Genomic DNA, 14177 nt, shown 5'->3' on the forward strand with positions numbered 1-14177 from the left:
CCAATAAAACAAGAAAATTCAGGTGGAGGGCTTTGCCCCTCCCCGGTGACCTTCAAAAAAAAAACAATCTCCCGGTTTCCTGGTCAGAGTTATAGAAAGAGCTAGAATGATGATAGTGTAAAAAAACGGTCGACGGAGGGAGTAGGTCACACGTTTTCCTTTCTAGTTTCCCAGGGCCATGCAAGTAAAAGAAATGGCCACTTTTTTGCGAATAAAATAAACGAAATGGCTTTTTAACAAGAGGAATCTCCGTACGCCTGAGTAAACCAGTTTCTTTAAAATAATCCAGCAGATCCTGCCACGAAGCTCAACACGGCCACTGGTATGGTGGAAACCATGTTCTCAAGCATGCGTCACTCCTATCTTATCTCTGCCTTGTCTGATCGTAACGGACAGAACCACCGCCCACGTACGGGGACGAAAGCGAGAGGTGCGGCGCAGGCAAGCAAGTGAACTCTCATGAAAAGCACCCGGTATCCTGGAAAACCAGCGGCCGCAGCCAGCTGTTTTGCTCCGACGTTCCGGTATAAAAACCCGGCCCATCCCCACTCTTCCTCGCATCAACTCAAACAAGCATCAGTTACCGCCATTACCAAAGTTTATGAATAATCGGGGCGCCGAGTGACCCGACCCCGAGCTCTCCTGCTAGCGCGCACCGGCGGCGGCCACTCCGGCCCCGTCGGCCACCCCACCGCTGGCTCGCAGCCCAGCCGCCATGTTGCCGCCGCCTCCACCCTCGTTGCCTGTGGGCTTCAAGCCGGTTGACGTCCCGCCGCCATCCCTATCGTCTTCCCGGTCAGATCCGGATCGGGACCTCCTGCTTCCGCCGCCGCAGACGACGACGCTGGACCTGCCCACCCAGCTTCGTGCCGTGCCCATGGCGGTGCTGGTGATGCCTCCGTGCGAGCTCGTAGCGCCCACATCACCGAAGCTCCCCATGCCCGCGGCTACCGGCAACTGCCCAGCTCCGGCGCCGGCCACCGCGACACCGACGCCACCCATGCCCGCGGCAGCTGGTGGCTGCCCCGCTCCGTCGACGACGGCTGCTGCTGTCGACATCCTGGTCCCCGTGGCGGCTCCGTCCCTCCTCCAGCCGGCCGCGCCCGGGAGCTCGCGTCCATCGCCACCGAGCTCGCTCCCCTCCGAGCCAGCGCCCGTGGTCCCTCCCGCATCGACGTTCGCCGCCGCCGCACTAGCCGCGGCTGCACTTGCTTGCCGCAGATCGGACCCGGCCATCGGAGGGCAGAAGGCTCGTTCCCAGGAGGGCCTGGATACCTTTGCTTCGCCGCCTGCTGGACGCCCTTGCCTGCCCGGCGGCCAACCTCCTGCACTCGTTGCTCCTGGTTGGGGGGATTGGCGTGGATGCTTCCATCGTGATGAGGCGGCTGATGTTCTCGAGCGTGAGCAAGGGGGATGGCAGACTGTCTCGAAGGGGCGCTGCTCGCCGCCTCCTGCAGCTTTTGGTCGCCCTTCCATCAATGTGCGGCGTTCCCCTCCGACGTGGCTGAGAGACAGGTGTTTCCGGTGTCTCCGTCGAGGTCATCGCGCATACTCCTGCAGGGATCCAATCCGATGCACTGACTGCCTTCGATCTGGACATATCGCTCGCTTCTGTCGTGCTAAGAAGCCTGTCCACCAAGCTTCGCCGCTCCAATGTCATGCTCCATCGGCTGCTTCCACCGGTGATGTCTCCATGATAGATGTGCAGATCCCGTCTATCTCGGCTGAGCATGTCGGGTTGGTGGAGGAGACCAAGATGCTTCGCACTGAGCTTCACGACTGCCTTGCGCGTGCCGGCAGTGTTTTGGGGAGGGCGGAGGCTGCTCTTGCCAAACTAGAGGTGGTGCCGAATGTGTCTTCGCTGCCTGAGCTTCAGATTGGGGTTGTGCCTGATGTGTCCCTACTGCCCGAGATCCAGGTTGTCTCTGTCGATGGGGAAGGTGGCATGTATGGAGATCTCTCCCCTCGTGCTACAGTATGTCAGTTGCCGCTGCCTGTCATGCCGATTCCTTCAGGGAGTGAACTCATTGTTGAGGTCGTGACTCCGGTGCTGCGGATTATGTCTGAGCTTCAGAAGCTTTGTGGGGAGCCCACTTTGCCTATTTCGATGGTGCTTCCCGAGGAGATAGGGTCTCTTGGAGGGGACTTGGCGATGCCGACTGCGACCTCATCGTTTTCATTGGAGCCGAGTCAGCCGCTTGCCTTTGTGGACCTTGGAGGTTTGGCGGCTGCTGCTGCTCTCTCACCTGAGGTTGTTGGCCCGGTGGCGTCTGTTGGTGCTGAGTTTGATGAGGTAGGTGCTTTGACACCTGTGTCTAAGGCGCCGAAGCCCGTCCAGTCTCTCATCTTTGACCGCGACGCTATGTTGGCACGTATTGATGAGGTGGTCTTCGCGAAAAAGCTTGGCCGCTTGCTCACCAGCTTGGATGCAGCTTGTCCTGGGTCTGCCAAGACGATTGCTTGCCTCCTAGCGGAGGAGGTTTCTACGGGCAAAATAAAGAAGGTGAAGAAGGCTATCAGGAACATAGGCAAGAAGACTGACGTTATTAGGAAGGCGTCCGCGACTGCTTAATGGAGGATGCTCAGTCTTTTTGTCATCCATCTTCGATTGACTCGCCTCTGTGGATTTGGTGGCGTTCGGTGGTTTCGTTGAGGGTTTCGTTGCGATGTCATTTTGCGAGGGCTTATGGTTGTTGCATGTTATGTATGTTTGTTGGGTTGACCATGGTGTCATGGAGTTTCTTTCTTAGAGAGTAGTCCGCATGTGGTCTATATGTATCGGTTTTCGCCCGGTTTTCCTTTAATTAACTGGGCAATTCTCTTCTTCTTAATTAATCGATGAGGCAAATCTTTTGCCTCCGTTTCAAAAAAAAAAACAAGCATCAGTTCAGGCAGCGCAGTGACACAGTTCGAGAAATTCAGCTTTGTTCTTTCAGTATCACAACTTTGCAAGTCCACTAGTACCACAAATCAGCCTCCACTCTCCAGCAGCGCAGCAAGACCAAGAAGAAAAGAAGATATGGCTGGTCCGGCGAAGGCGTCGTGGATGGTGGCCATGAGCGTCATGTACCTCAGCTGCTGGGGCCCAAATTAGCAGCTGCCTACATGGTACTAGTTAGGCGTGTCAGTGTTTGCTGCAACAACCATGGCCTATCTGGTTGGCCTTCCGTGGAATCCCCCATTGTAAAATACCACGATGATGATGATGAAAAATGCTGTTATTTGAGCCAATGTTTATTTGCTTATTTATTATCTTGTGAGGAATATGCATACATGCTCTGATTTGGTTTCTACATGCTCTGATTTGGTTTCTACTTGCAACCCAAACAGAAGTTACACAACACTTGACAAATCGTAGCCAATTGTAACGGTCACCGAATCAAGGACCTAGTGGCAGCACACTGAATAGGTTTAGATCCATTTTTCAGTGTCCAACAAGAGGATTTGGGGATACAGGGACAGCAAGAAGAGGAGAGCATGCGAGTTCTATCTTAGTTCTGAATATCAATCTTCAGTTAGTGCAGTGGCCCAGCCGACGGGCTCGACACAAACGTGCTGAATTTCTTCAGTCTGCGGCACTTCGTTAAAGTGACACACGCGATGAATCCTCGTATCTGTACTCAAGGTGTCATCAAGCAACCAATCCATTTATAGTACTTATCAGTTTTGTTGGTGGACCTGCCTTCGGTTGCTTTGTTAGTACAAAGCGAGACCAAACGAGAAGTACTTCGGATTGGTTGAAAGTACTTTCTTTTTTCTTCTTTTTTGCGCATAGGTTGAAGAAAGTACTTTCTTTTTTCTTCTTTTTTGCGCATAGGTTGAAGAAAGTACTTTCTTTTTTCTTCTTTTTTGCGCATAGGTTGAAGAAAGTACTTTCTTTCTTCTTCTTTTTTGCGCATAGGTTGAAGAAAGTACTTTCTGTGGCTCCAGTCGACCTGATATGCGACGAGGTCGAACGAATATATTTTGAATTTCTTTGTTGTATATTCGCTAAACTGACAGAGTAGTAATTAATTCAACTAAACATGATACAACTCTAGGTTAGACCACATGTCCACATTAATAAATAAACGTGCTTTCTGATCACAGCTATCACAGAGTGAGGCACGTCAAAGTTACTCCGTAAGGTTCCACTGAAAGAACAAGTGTTTTATTGTTTTATCATCTATATCTATACCAATATTAAAAGACCCAAACGGGCAGATTTAATTAATCTTATCCATTAAATCATGTCAATCCAACGACCTAGACTGCTTTAATGTCGAGCGCTTAACATGTTTAGCATGTACTCCCTCATTAAACTAATATAAGAGTGTTTAGATCACTATTCTAGTTTATGGAGGGAGTAGTTAATTTCATGCCAAAAATAGTGATAATCACGTAATACCACGCAAATAATATCTTACTTAATATCCGCATGCACTTAATATACTTGCAAATTAACGTGCATTGCACGTACACATTGACTAGTGATGACAAAAGACACATTACGTATTTCCATTCAAATTCCTCTTAATAACGTTATCTTTGGTAAGAATGACTCCTCGACGAAGATAGCACGCAAAGATTTTATTCTTAAGCGGTATCTTTATCTTCAATATCTTCTTCTTATTATTATCAACTGGCACATCAGATTTGATCAACGCTCTATACACTGAATCTTCCGAGAATTTCCCACTCCATTTAGATTCCACAGAAATTCATCGACTCCATGTGATAAATGTACCGTAGCGAGACGATTTATCAAATCATCCACCATGCAAGTCTGGGGCCTATTAAATCTCGTCCGAACGTCATATTCAGAGGAAAGGATTCCAGAACAGAAGTTACTTCCAATTAATAAGCTGATCGATATAAGATAAAAAAAATACTTACAACTAAGATAAACAAATTATCCTCCAGAAACTTGTACTAAGATATTTGTTAGCCGCTTATATTATAGAACTCTGTAGAAAAATATTAAAAGGTAATAAAATATACGCATAAATAAAATTATTTTATATATGAATGCTCATCTATTGTAAATGGTGTACTCTCTCCAATAAAGAATAAGTGTCTTAAAGTAGAACTACGACTCTTATTTTGGATCGGAAGGAGTATCAATTTAAAACAAATTATGTATAGTAAATTTGATATATAAAATAATAAAAGTGTTTGGTATAAATAAGTTATAACTATTGGCGGAACCAAAGGTTTACCAGAGTGATGGGCGACGGCATTGCTAGATTAGTTTGTTCCCATTGGTCACTCTTATGCCTAGGAGTTTGGTTCCCCCGAACCGTTCGAGTTGTTAATTCGGTGTTTAGAAAAATTTCGTTGTGCAGAATCACGCACTGATCGGTTAATGGGGAAAGCACTGACCGATGTTTTTGTGCATTGTGAGTTTGGGCCAATAATCGGTCCTAACCGAACAACACCGATCATTTAATAATACCAGGAAAAAGTATACAATTTCCTCATTTTTGGCTGAACAAAGGCTTAGGCTACAGTTTTCTCATGTCAAAACCACATCACCAAATTAAATAAGTTATTTACTGTTTTCTAAGCAAACCACACCACCAACTTAGGTGCAATTGAATCAAGTTAATCAGGACATAAGTTAGAGTGGGAAACAAAGTTTAAGTTCGTCAGGTGCGGAGTATCAGCAGGCGGCTGCGCAGACCATGTATTATATTTTATACTATCTTTTATGAAATATATATTTTGCTCCATCAATTTTCAAAGTATAAAACAAAAATGTTGAAAAATTCTGGTCTCCCAACTGTCAAATTGTCCAGAGTTGCATTTTATCTATTTGTTGTCTTACCATAAAGTTGAAACGATAAATTTGCATGCATGAAATTAAACTCATATTATTCCTGACGAAAAAAATATGATTCCTAACTATTGTCAAAGCCAAATTTGGCTTCGCATATTCAACACAAAAAAAAATCTTTGTCTATCAAGTGTTAAAACCGTCGAAATTTTTATTTCGTCCCATTGAAAAGGATTTTGACAATGTTGTGGCAATGGTTTTGCATTCATATCACCATAGTTTTTTTATATAGTTTGGGAAAGATATGATAATAGAATAGTGTAACATTAGAAAAAATCGAAGCAACTAGAAAGAAAAGTAGGGAAAAACAAGTCAAAATTTCAGACAATTGACAAGCAATATGTTTATTTTAGGAATTTGCAAGTCTATATAAAATAACAATGGAAATGAAGAACTTCGTGAAAAATCGGTAAAACTGAAGGAACCTGCGAACAATCTGGAATATATCAAAATTTATTAAACCTAAAATCAATTTAAAATGTGAAGAATTATGTTTCTTGAAAAAATAAATATTTTGAATTTTATCAGATTCCGTCATTTTTAGAATATTTGTGATAATTACTCAATTTCAAAATTCCTAAAATATTACTTTGATTTTTATGTTTTTCTAAAAGTATTTTAATTTCCCCACTTTATTCATGCTGTTTTCCAAGTGTTTGAGGTGCTGCTTTCCATGTTTATTTGCACACTTAGCTAAACCATGTGCAAAACTCGGGAAGATGAGAAATTAGAAAAGTTAATATTGAAAAAGCGCACGCAACTAGAAAGTAAAACTTGGGGAAAACAAGTCAAAATTCCATACATTTAGTGAACAATATGTTTATGATAGGAATTTGCAGGCCTATAAAAATGATCAAAATTGAAGGAATTTAGACACTTAGCTACGACATGTGCAAACCACCTCTATGGCAACTTCAAAACCGCTTTCTATGAAGCAGTTAAACTATTTTCGACAAACTTGACGTTTGATGGACAAAAAGAAATTTGGACTATACTTAGAGCATCTACAGCCGCAAACACTAAATCCGGCCCCTCAAACGACTGCGGACGTGCATGGGTGCGTTCGTGGGCAGTGATTAGGCAGCCCTCAAATTTCCTTCTCTGCACCCGAATATCTCATATTTAAAACCTTAAATACATACCAAGTATGCAAAACGAAAACTTGCGCACTACGTAGATCAACTAAATCCTACACTATCCTAATCCTTGTCGTCGGAGATGTCCACGATCTTCATGCCAGGCAACGGGTACATAGGCGGCAGCTGCAACTCCGTCTCCCGTGCGTCGACCTCCACCTCTAGTTTGACAGAAAGCATGTCGGTCTTTGCTTGTTTCTGCCGGATGAAGCGCCGGTTGGCATCCACATCGGACTCCAGGATGGTGGTATGCTCCGCCATCTATGTTGCTTGGGCGATCTCGAACTCCGCCATGGCGCCTTCCATGACAAAGCCCGCAACCAGCTTCAGCTCCGCCGCGTACTCCTCCGGCCCATCCGGATCCGTCCCCACCATGGGTCTGGCTGCTGCTCCTCCTCCGGATCCGGCGAGTCCAGAGGTAGGCCGGTTGCGAGCCGGGCGACGTGCCTAGCCCAAATCCCCTCGAGCAGCTAGAAATGCCGCTCCGGAGTTAGCATAGTGTATGTGGTTTTTTTCTTCTGCCGGGTCATGGGGAGACAGACGGCGAGGGAAAAGAGAGGCGGAGAGGGAGAGAAGTGGATGGGCTCGGGCTGTCGGCACGGAGAGGGAGGAAGCGGATGTGGCTAGGGCTGCGAGACCTTTGAACAGCTTAAATAGCAGGATTTTGGCCCTCTCGCAGCGAGCCGGAGCGGCGCCATGCGACATTCACACCCCCACCGAAGGAGACGCATGTTGGACCGTCGGGTTTCCGGACAATTACATGTGGGACCCGATCGTCAGTTCGACACGGCGACCGTGTCCTGGCCGCCCCATACCTGCTCCAGAATTGGTCCGAATATGAGAGAATGCCGGTCAGCCTGGGCATTTGACATCGGTTTGAGGCATCCGAGTGGGTTGGATTTTTTTGATCCGGTCAGTGACCGGGACGCCAGCCGGACGCTTGAGACAGTTTTGAGGGACCATAGAGGCTCTTGGTCGAGTGACCATGGATGCTATTTGTAAGACGATTACTTTTTATTCTCGCAATAAAATTTGATTCTGCTCACTGAATATTGACACACGTTATCTATGCCTCATTCCGATCTTATTTCTGTCGGCGTGTGTCAAAGCGAAACTCTCGCAATGGACAAAAACCGCTACTTCCACGGCAAATAAACAAAACGACACGGCAGCGATAGGTGTGACGTGCACAAGCAGAGTAGCAGCAGAGTGACCCCTCCGAAAGCACCCGGTATCCCTGAAAACCAACGTCCGCGACCACTGTTTTGCTGCAGACATCCCAAGCCTCCCTCCTGTATATAACCTCGTTCCAATCCCACTCTTCCTCTCATCAACAAATTACACAAGCATCAATCAGCCTTCAGCTCAAAATTCATTCCATACTCCACACTCGACTGCTAGCTACCAATCTCCAGGCATCACATAGTTCGGACGGATCAAGCAGTTGTACTGCCTCCACCAACGCAGAGAAAGATCATGGCGGGTGCGGCGAAGGCGTCTTGGATGGTGGCGATGAGCGTGGGCGCCGTGGAGGCCCTCAAGGATCAGGCTGGACTCTGCCGCTGGAACTACGCGCTCAGGTCCATCCACCGGACTGCCAAGGCCAGGGCCAACGTCCACGGCGCCGTCTCTCAAGGCTCCAAGCAGCTTCCGGCCTCCGCCGCAGCCGTGGCGGAGAAGCAGCGAGCCGAGAAGGCCGAGGAAGGGCTGAGGACGGTGATGTACCTCAGCTGCTGGGGGCCAAATTAGCAGCTGCAGCTTGGTACAGCAGCTGCAGCTTGGTACTAGCTAGGCGTGTTAGTGTTTGCTGCAACAACCATGGCCTGAAATCTGTCTGGCTTCCCGTGGAATCCCCCGTTGCAAAATACCACCACAATGATGATGATGAAAAATGATGTTACTTGAGCCCATGTCTATTTGCTTATTTATGATCTTGGTGAGGAATATGCATACATGCTCTGATTTGGTGTCTGCTTACAACCCAGCAAATTGTGACGGTCAACGGGTCAAGGACCTAGTGGCAGGACACTGAGTAGGGTCAGATCAAATTTTCAGTGTCCAACAAGAGGATTTGGGGATACAGGGACAGCAAGAAGAGGAGAGCAAGTGAGTTCTATCTCAGTTCTGAATACCAATCTTCAGTTACATACAGTAGGCATCAGCCTCCAACCTGGACACGGCCACCTCACGCACACGCAACACAATGATTTGCTAAGCAGGCTGGGTTGTCTCCGTTTCCCTTCGATCTTTAGTTAATACAGTGGCCCGGCCCACGGGCGCGACACAAACATGCTGAATTTCTTCCATCTGCGGCACTTTGTTAAAGTGACACACGCGATGAATCCTCGTATCTGTGCTCAAGGTGTCATCAATCAACCAATCTATTTACTGTACTTATAACTTATAAGTTTTGTTGGTGGACCTGTCTTCGGTTGCTTTGTTACTCCAAAACGAGACCAAACGAGAAGTACTTTGAATTAGGTCATGGCGAATATGTTCTGAATTTCTCCGTTGTATATTCGCTAAACTGACACAATAGAAACATGATACCTCTTCAGGTTAGACCACATTAATAAGTATCACAGAGGGAGGCACATCAAAGTTACTCCGTATCTTGAACTAAAAAAAGTTACTCCGTATCTTTCTACCAGCAATTTTGGATTTTTCCCTAGGGCCATGAAACCAAAAGAGAAGAAAAATAAATAAAATCAGACTTTCAGATAATAGGTACAATCGGCTGCACAGTAGTTCCTTCCAATTAATTAAGCTGATTGATAACTAACTGTCCTTGGCTCGGGCCAGTGCCGCGGAAGTTCTGCTTCCCGTCTCTCTTCAAACACTCGAGGCGTAAGGGCAGAACTGTGGCACAAGCTATCACTGACGACCGCTGGGTCTTGGACCTTGCACACGGCAACAACAGCAACCTTGTCAGCGAGGTTCTTGATCTGCATCGTCTCATTCAGCGCCGGCAGCTCAACTTCCAGGCCGAAGATCAGGACCAGATCCGCTGGAACTTGGAGGGATCAGGTCAGTACAGCTCCCGCTCGGCCTACGCCCTCCAGTTCTTGGGCTCGACGACGGGCATGTTCCAGGCCATGATCTGGGCCATCTGGGCTCCGGCGAAGCTTAAGATGTTTGCGTGGCTCCTCCACCAGAACCGGCTGTGGTGCAATGACCGTCTCCAACGTAGGGGCTGGCCAAACTCCTACTTTTGCCAGCTCTGCCTCAGGAACCTGGAGACCTCGGCTCATCTGTTCTGGAGCTGCCCGTTCACGAAGACAGTATGGACTAGCTTGTCCTCTTGGCAGCACTGCCAGGGGCTAAGTAAGGCGTGTCTGCCCAACGAATGCAGCTCCCTGGAAAAGGTCGAAGCCATGGTTTCAGCAACAGGGCCAGCACATGCGAAAGGAATCAAGTCGCTGATCATGCTGGTGCTTTGGAAAATCTGGCAAGAGCGCAACAACCGCGTTTTCAGAAAGAAAGAGGCTACGGTGCAAGCGGTGATCAATGACATCAGGAGAGAGCTCTGTCTTTGGCAACAGGGCGGTTTCAAATCCATTCTGAGCCCCTTCGGGGATCCTCCATGAGATAGTAGTCTTAGATCCGGGTGCCTCAGGCACCAAGGCTTTTTCCTTCTTTTTGTTTACCTCCTTGATCCCAGGATCATCGCCTTTGTCACTTTGTCATCTGCTCCCTGCTTAACCAATGAAACCCCAGCCATGGCTGGCTCGTTCAAAAAAAAAACTAACTGTCCTCCACAAAGCTTTACTAAGATATTTGTTAGCCGCTTATGTTATAGAACTCTATAGCAAGATATTCAAAGATAATAAACTAGACACATAAATAAAATTATGTTGTATATGAATGTTCATCTAATTTTCCTCTTATATGGATGGAATTTAACTTACTTAAAAGTCCCAAACATATTTGGAAAAAATAATAGAAGTTTTACAACAAATTGGAGTTGCTTTGTCATTATAGTAATCTCAATAGTTTTTTTATAATATTTAACTCTAAGTTACTACTTGGGGTTCATGTTGTTAGGTATAGTAGACATTTTTTTTGTAAATGTTGTACTCTCTCCTATCAAACATAAGTGTCTTAAAATAAAACTATGACACTTATTTTGGATCGGAAGGAGTATCAATTTAAAATAAAATTATATATAGTAAATTTGATATATAAAATAAATAAAGTATTTGGTATAAGTAAGTTATCTGGCGGACGACGAGGATGCTAGCCATGACGGCTGCGTCCCGGCGGACGACGAGGTTGGTGCCGCCCATGGTGGCTGCATCTCGGCGAACGACGAGGTTTGTGCCGCCCATGGTGGAGGACCGGGCGGAAGTGGAGGCCGACCAGATGGAGGGGGTGGTGGTTGCTACCTCTTGAGCATGCGTTGGTTTTCCCTTGAAGAGGAAAGGGTGATGCAGTAAAGTAGCGTAAGTATTTCCCTCAGTTTTTGAGAACCAAGGTATCAATCCAGTAGGAGGCCACATGCAAGTCCCTCGTACCTACACAAACAAATAAAAACCTTGCAACCAACACGATAAAGGGGTTGTCAATCCCTTCACGGCCACTTGCAAAAGTGAGATCTGATAGAGATGATAAGATAATATTTTTGGTATTTTTATGATAAAAATTAAAAGTAAAGATTGCAAAATAAACGGCGACAGAAATAGCTAGTTGACAGGAGATTAATATGATGGAAAATAGACCCGGGGGCCATAGGTTTCACTAGTGGCTTCTCTCAAGATAGTATAAGTATTACGGTGGGTGAACAAATTACTGTCGAGCAATTGATAGAAAAGTGCATAATTATGAGAATATCTAGGCATGATCATGTATATAGGCATCACGTCCGCAACAAGTAGACCGACTCCTGCCTGCATCTACTACTATTACTCCACACATCGACCGCTATCCAACATGCATCTAGAGTATTAAGTTCATAAGAACAGAGTAACGCATTAGGCAAGATGACATGATGTAGAGGGATAAACTCAAGCAATATGATATAAACCCCATCTTTTTATCCTCGATGGCAATAATACAATACGTGTCGTTTCCCCTTCTGTCACTGGGATCGAGCAACGCAAGATTGAACCCAAAGCTAAGCACTTCTCCCATTGCAAGAAAGATCAATCTAGTAGGCCAAACCAAACTGATAATTCAAAGAGACTTGCAAAGATAACCAATCATACATAAAAGAATTCAGAGAAGATTCAAATATTGTTCATAGATAATCTTGATCATAAACCCACAATTCATTGGATCTCGACAAACACACCGCAAAAAGAGTTACATCGAATAGATCTCCAAGAAGATCGAGGAGAACTTTGTATTGAGATCCAAATAGAGAGAAGGACCCATCTAGCTAATAACTATGGACCCGAAGTTCTGTGGTAAACTACTCACACATCATCGGAGAGGCTATGGTGTTGGTGTAGAAGCCCTCCGTGATCGATTCCCCCTCCGGCGGAGTGCCGGAAAAGGCCCCAAGATGGGATCTCGCGGGTACAGAAGGTTGCGGCGGTGGAAATAGGGTTTCATGGTGCTCCTCGATGGTTTCGGGGTACATGGGTATATATAGGAGGAAGATGTAGGTCGGTGGAGCCACGAGGGGCCCACGAGGGTGGGGGCGCGCCCGGGGGGGGGGAGGGAGGTGCGCCTCCCTGCCTCGTGGCCTCCTCGTTGATTTCTTGACGTCCACTCCAAGTCCTCTGGATCACGTTTGTTCCAAAAATCACACTCCCGAAGGTTTCATTCCGTTTGGACCTGCTTGGTATTCCTTTTCCGCGAAACACTGAAATAGACAAAAAAACAGCAATTTGCACTGGGCCTTGGTTTAGTAGGTTAGTCCCAAAAATAATATAAAAGTGTATAATAAAGTCCATTAAATATCCAAAACAGAATATATAATAGCATGGAGCAATAAAAAATTATAGATACGTTGGAGACGTATCAGTGGTGTCGCGCCGTGCGCCAGCGTTGGGTGATCGATAAGACCCAAAGACGAAGACGGTGGCGTCGGGCCGTGCGAAACCAGAGGCATCGGGCGCGCGTCAGTGCCGCATGATGATGGTGATGGCATGCCATAGGGATGGTCATTCGGCGCTGGGGCCGTCTGGCTGTGGTGGTGAACCTGCGGTGGTCGGCCTGTCTTGCCGTGCTGGTTGTGCGGTGTGTTGGAAATATGCCCTAGAGGCAATAATAAATGGTTATTATTATATTTCTTTGTTCATGATAATAGTCTATTGTTCATGCTATAATTGTATTATCCGGAAATCGTAATACATGTGTGAATACATAGACCACAATATGTCCCTAGTAAGCCTCTAGTTGACTAGCTCGTTGATCAACAGATAGTCATGGTTTCCTGACTATGGACATTGGATGTCATTGATAACGGGATCACATCATTAGGAGAATGATGTGATGGACAAGACCCAATCCTAAGCATAGCATAAAAGATCGTGTAGTTTCGTTTGCTAGAGCTTTTCCAATGTCAAGTATCTTTTCCTTAGACCATGAGATCGTGCAAGTCCCGGATACCGTAGGAGTGCTTTGGGTGTGCCAAACGTCACAACGTAACTGGGTGACTATAAAGGTGCACTACGGGTATCTCCGAAAGTGTCTGTTGGGTTGGCACGGATCGAGACTGGGATTTGTCACTCCGTGTGACGGAGAGGTATCTCTGGGCCCACTCGGTAATGCATCATCATAATGAGCTCAATGTGACTAAGGCGTTAGTCACGGGATCATGCATTGCGGTACGAGTAAAGAGACTTGCCGGTAACGAGATTGAACAAGGTATTGGGATACCGACGACCGAATCTCGGGCAAGTAACATACCGATTGACAAAGGGAATTGCATACTGATTGATTGAATCCTCGACACCGTGGTTCATCCGATGAGATCATCGTGGAACATGTGGGAGCCAACATGGGTATCCAGATCCCGCTGTTGGTTATTGACCAGAGAGGCGTCTCGGTCATGTCTGCATGTCTCCCGAACCCGTAGGGTCTACACACTTAAGGTTCGGTGACGCTAGGGTTGTAGAGATATATGTATGCGGAAACCCGAAAGTTAAGTTGTTCGGAGTCCCGGATGAGATCCCGGACGTCACGAGAGGTTCCGGAATGGTCCGGAGGTGAAGAATTATATATAGGAAGTCAAGTTTCGGCCACCGGGAAAGTTTCGGGGGTTACCGGTATTGTACCGG

The 14177-nt window shown here is 46.5% G+C and overlaps 1 protein-coding gene across 1 annotated transcript; it reads left to right on the forward strand.

Annotated features, from left to right (window-relative positions):
* The first annotated feature begins 8249 nt into the window (after window positions 1-8249).
* Window positions 8250-8867, forward strand: LOC123050465 (uncharacterized). Its single transcript, XM_044473253.1, has one exon. The coding sequence runs from the start codon at window positions 8428-8430 to the stop codon at window positions 8698-8700; it is 273 nt and encodes a 90-aa protein (XP_044329188.1). The 5' UTR covers window positions 8250-8427; the 3' UTR covers window positions 8701-8867.
* Window positions 8868-14177: the final 5310 nt, after the last annotated feature.

Source organism: Triticum aestivum, chromosome 2D (genome assembly GCF_018294505.1).
Source record: "Triticum aestivum cultivar Chinese Spring chromosome 2D, IWGSC CS RefSeq v2.1, whole genome shotgun sequence".
In the NCBI taxonomy this organism is placed as follows: Eukaryota; Viridiplantae; Streptophyta; class Magnoliopsida; order Poales; family Poaceae; genus Triticum; species Triticum aestivum.

What these genes read in the sequence shown, in the direction of transcription:
- LOC123050465 (XM_044473253.1), top strand. Translation starts at nt 8,428, where the DNA reads ATGGCGGGTGCGGCGAAGGCGTCTTGGATGGTGGCGATGAGCGTGGGC.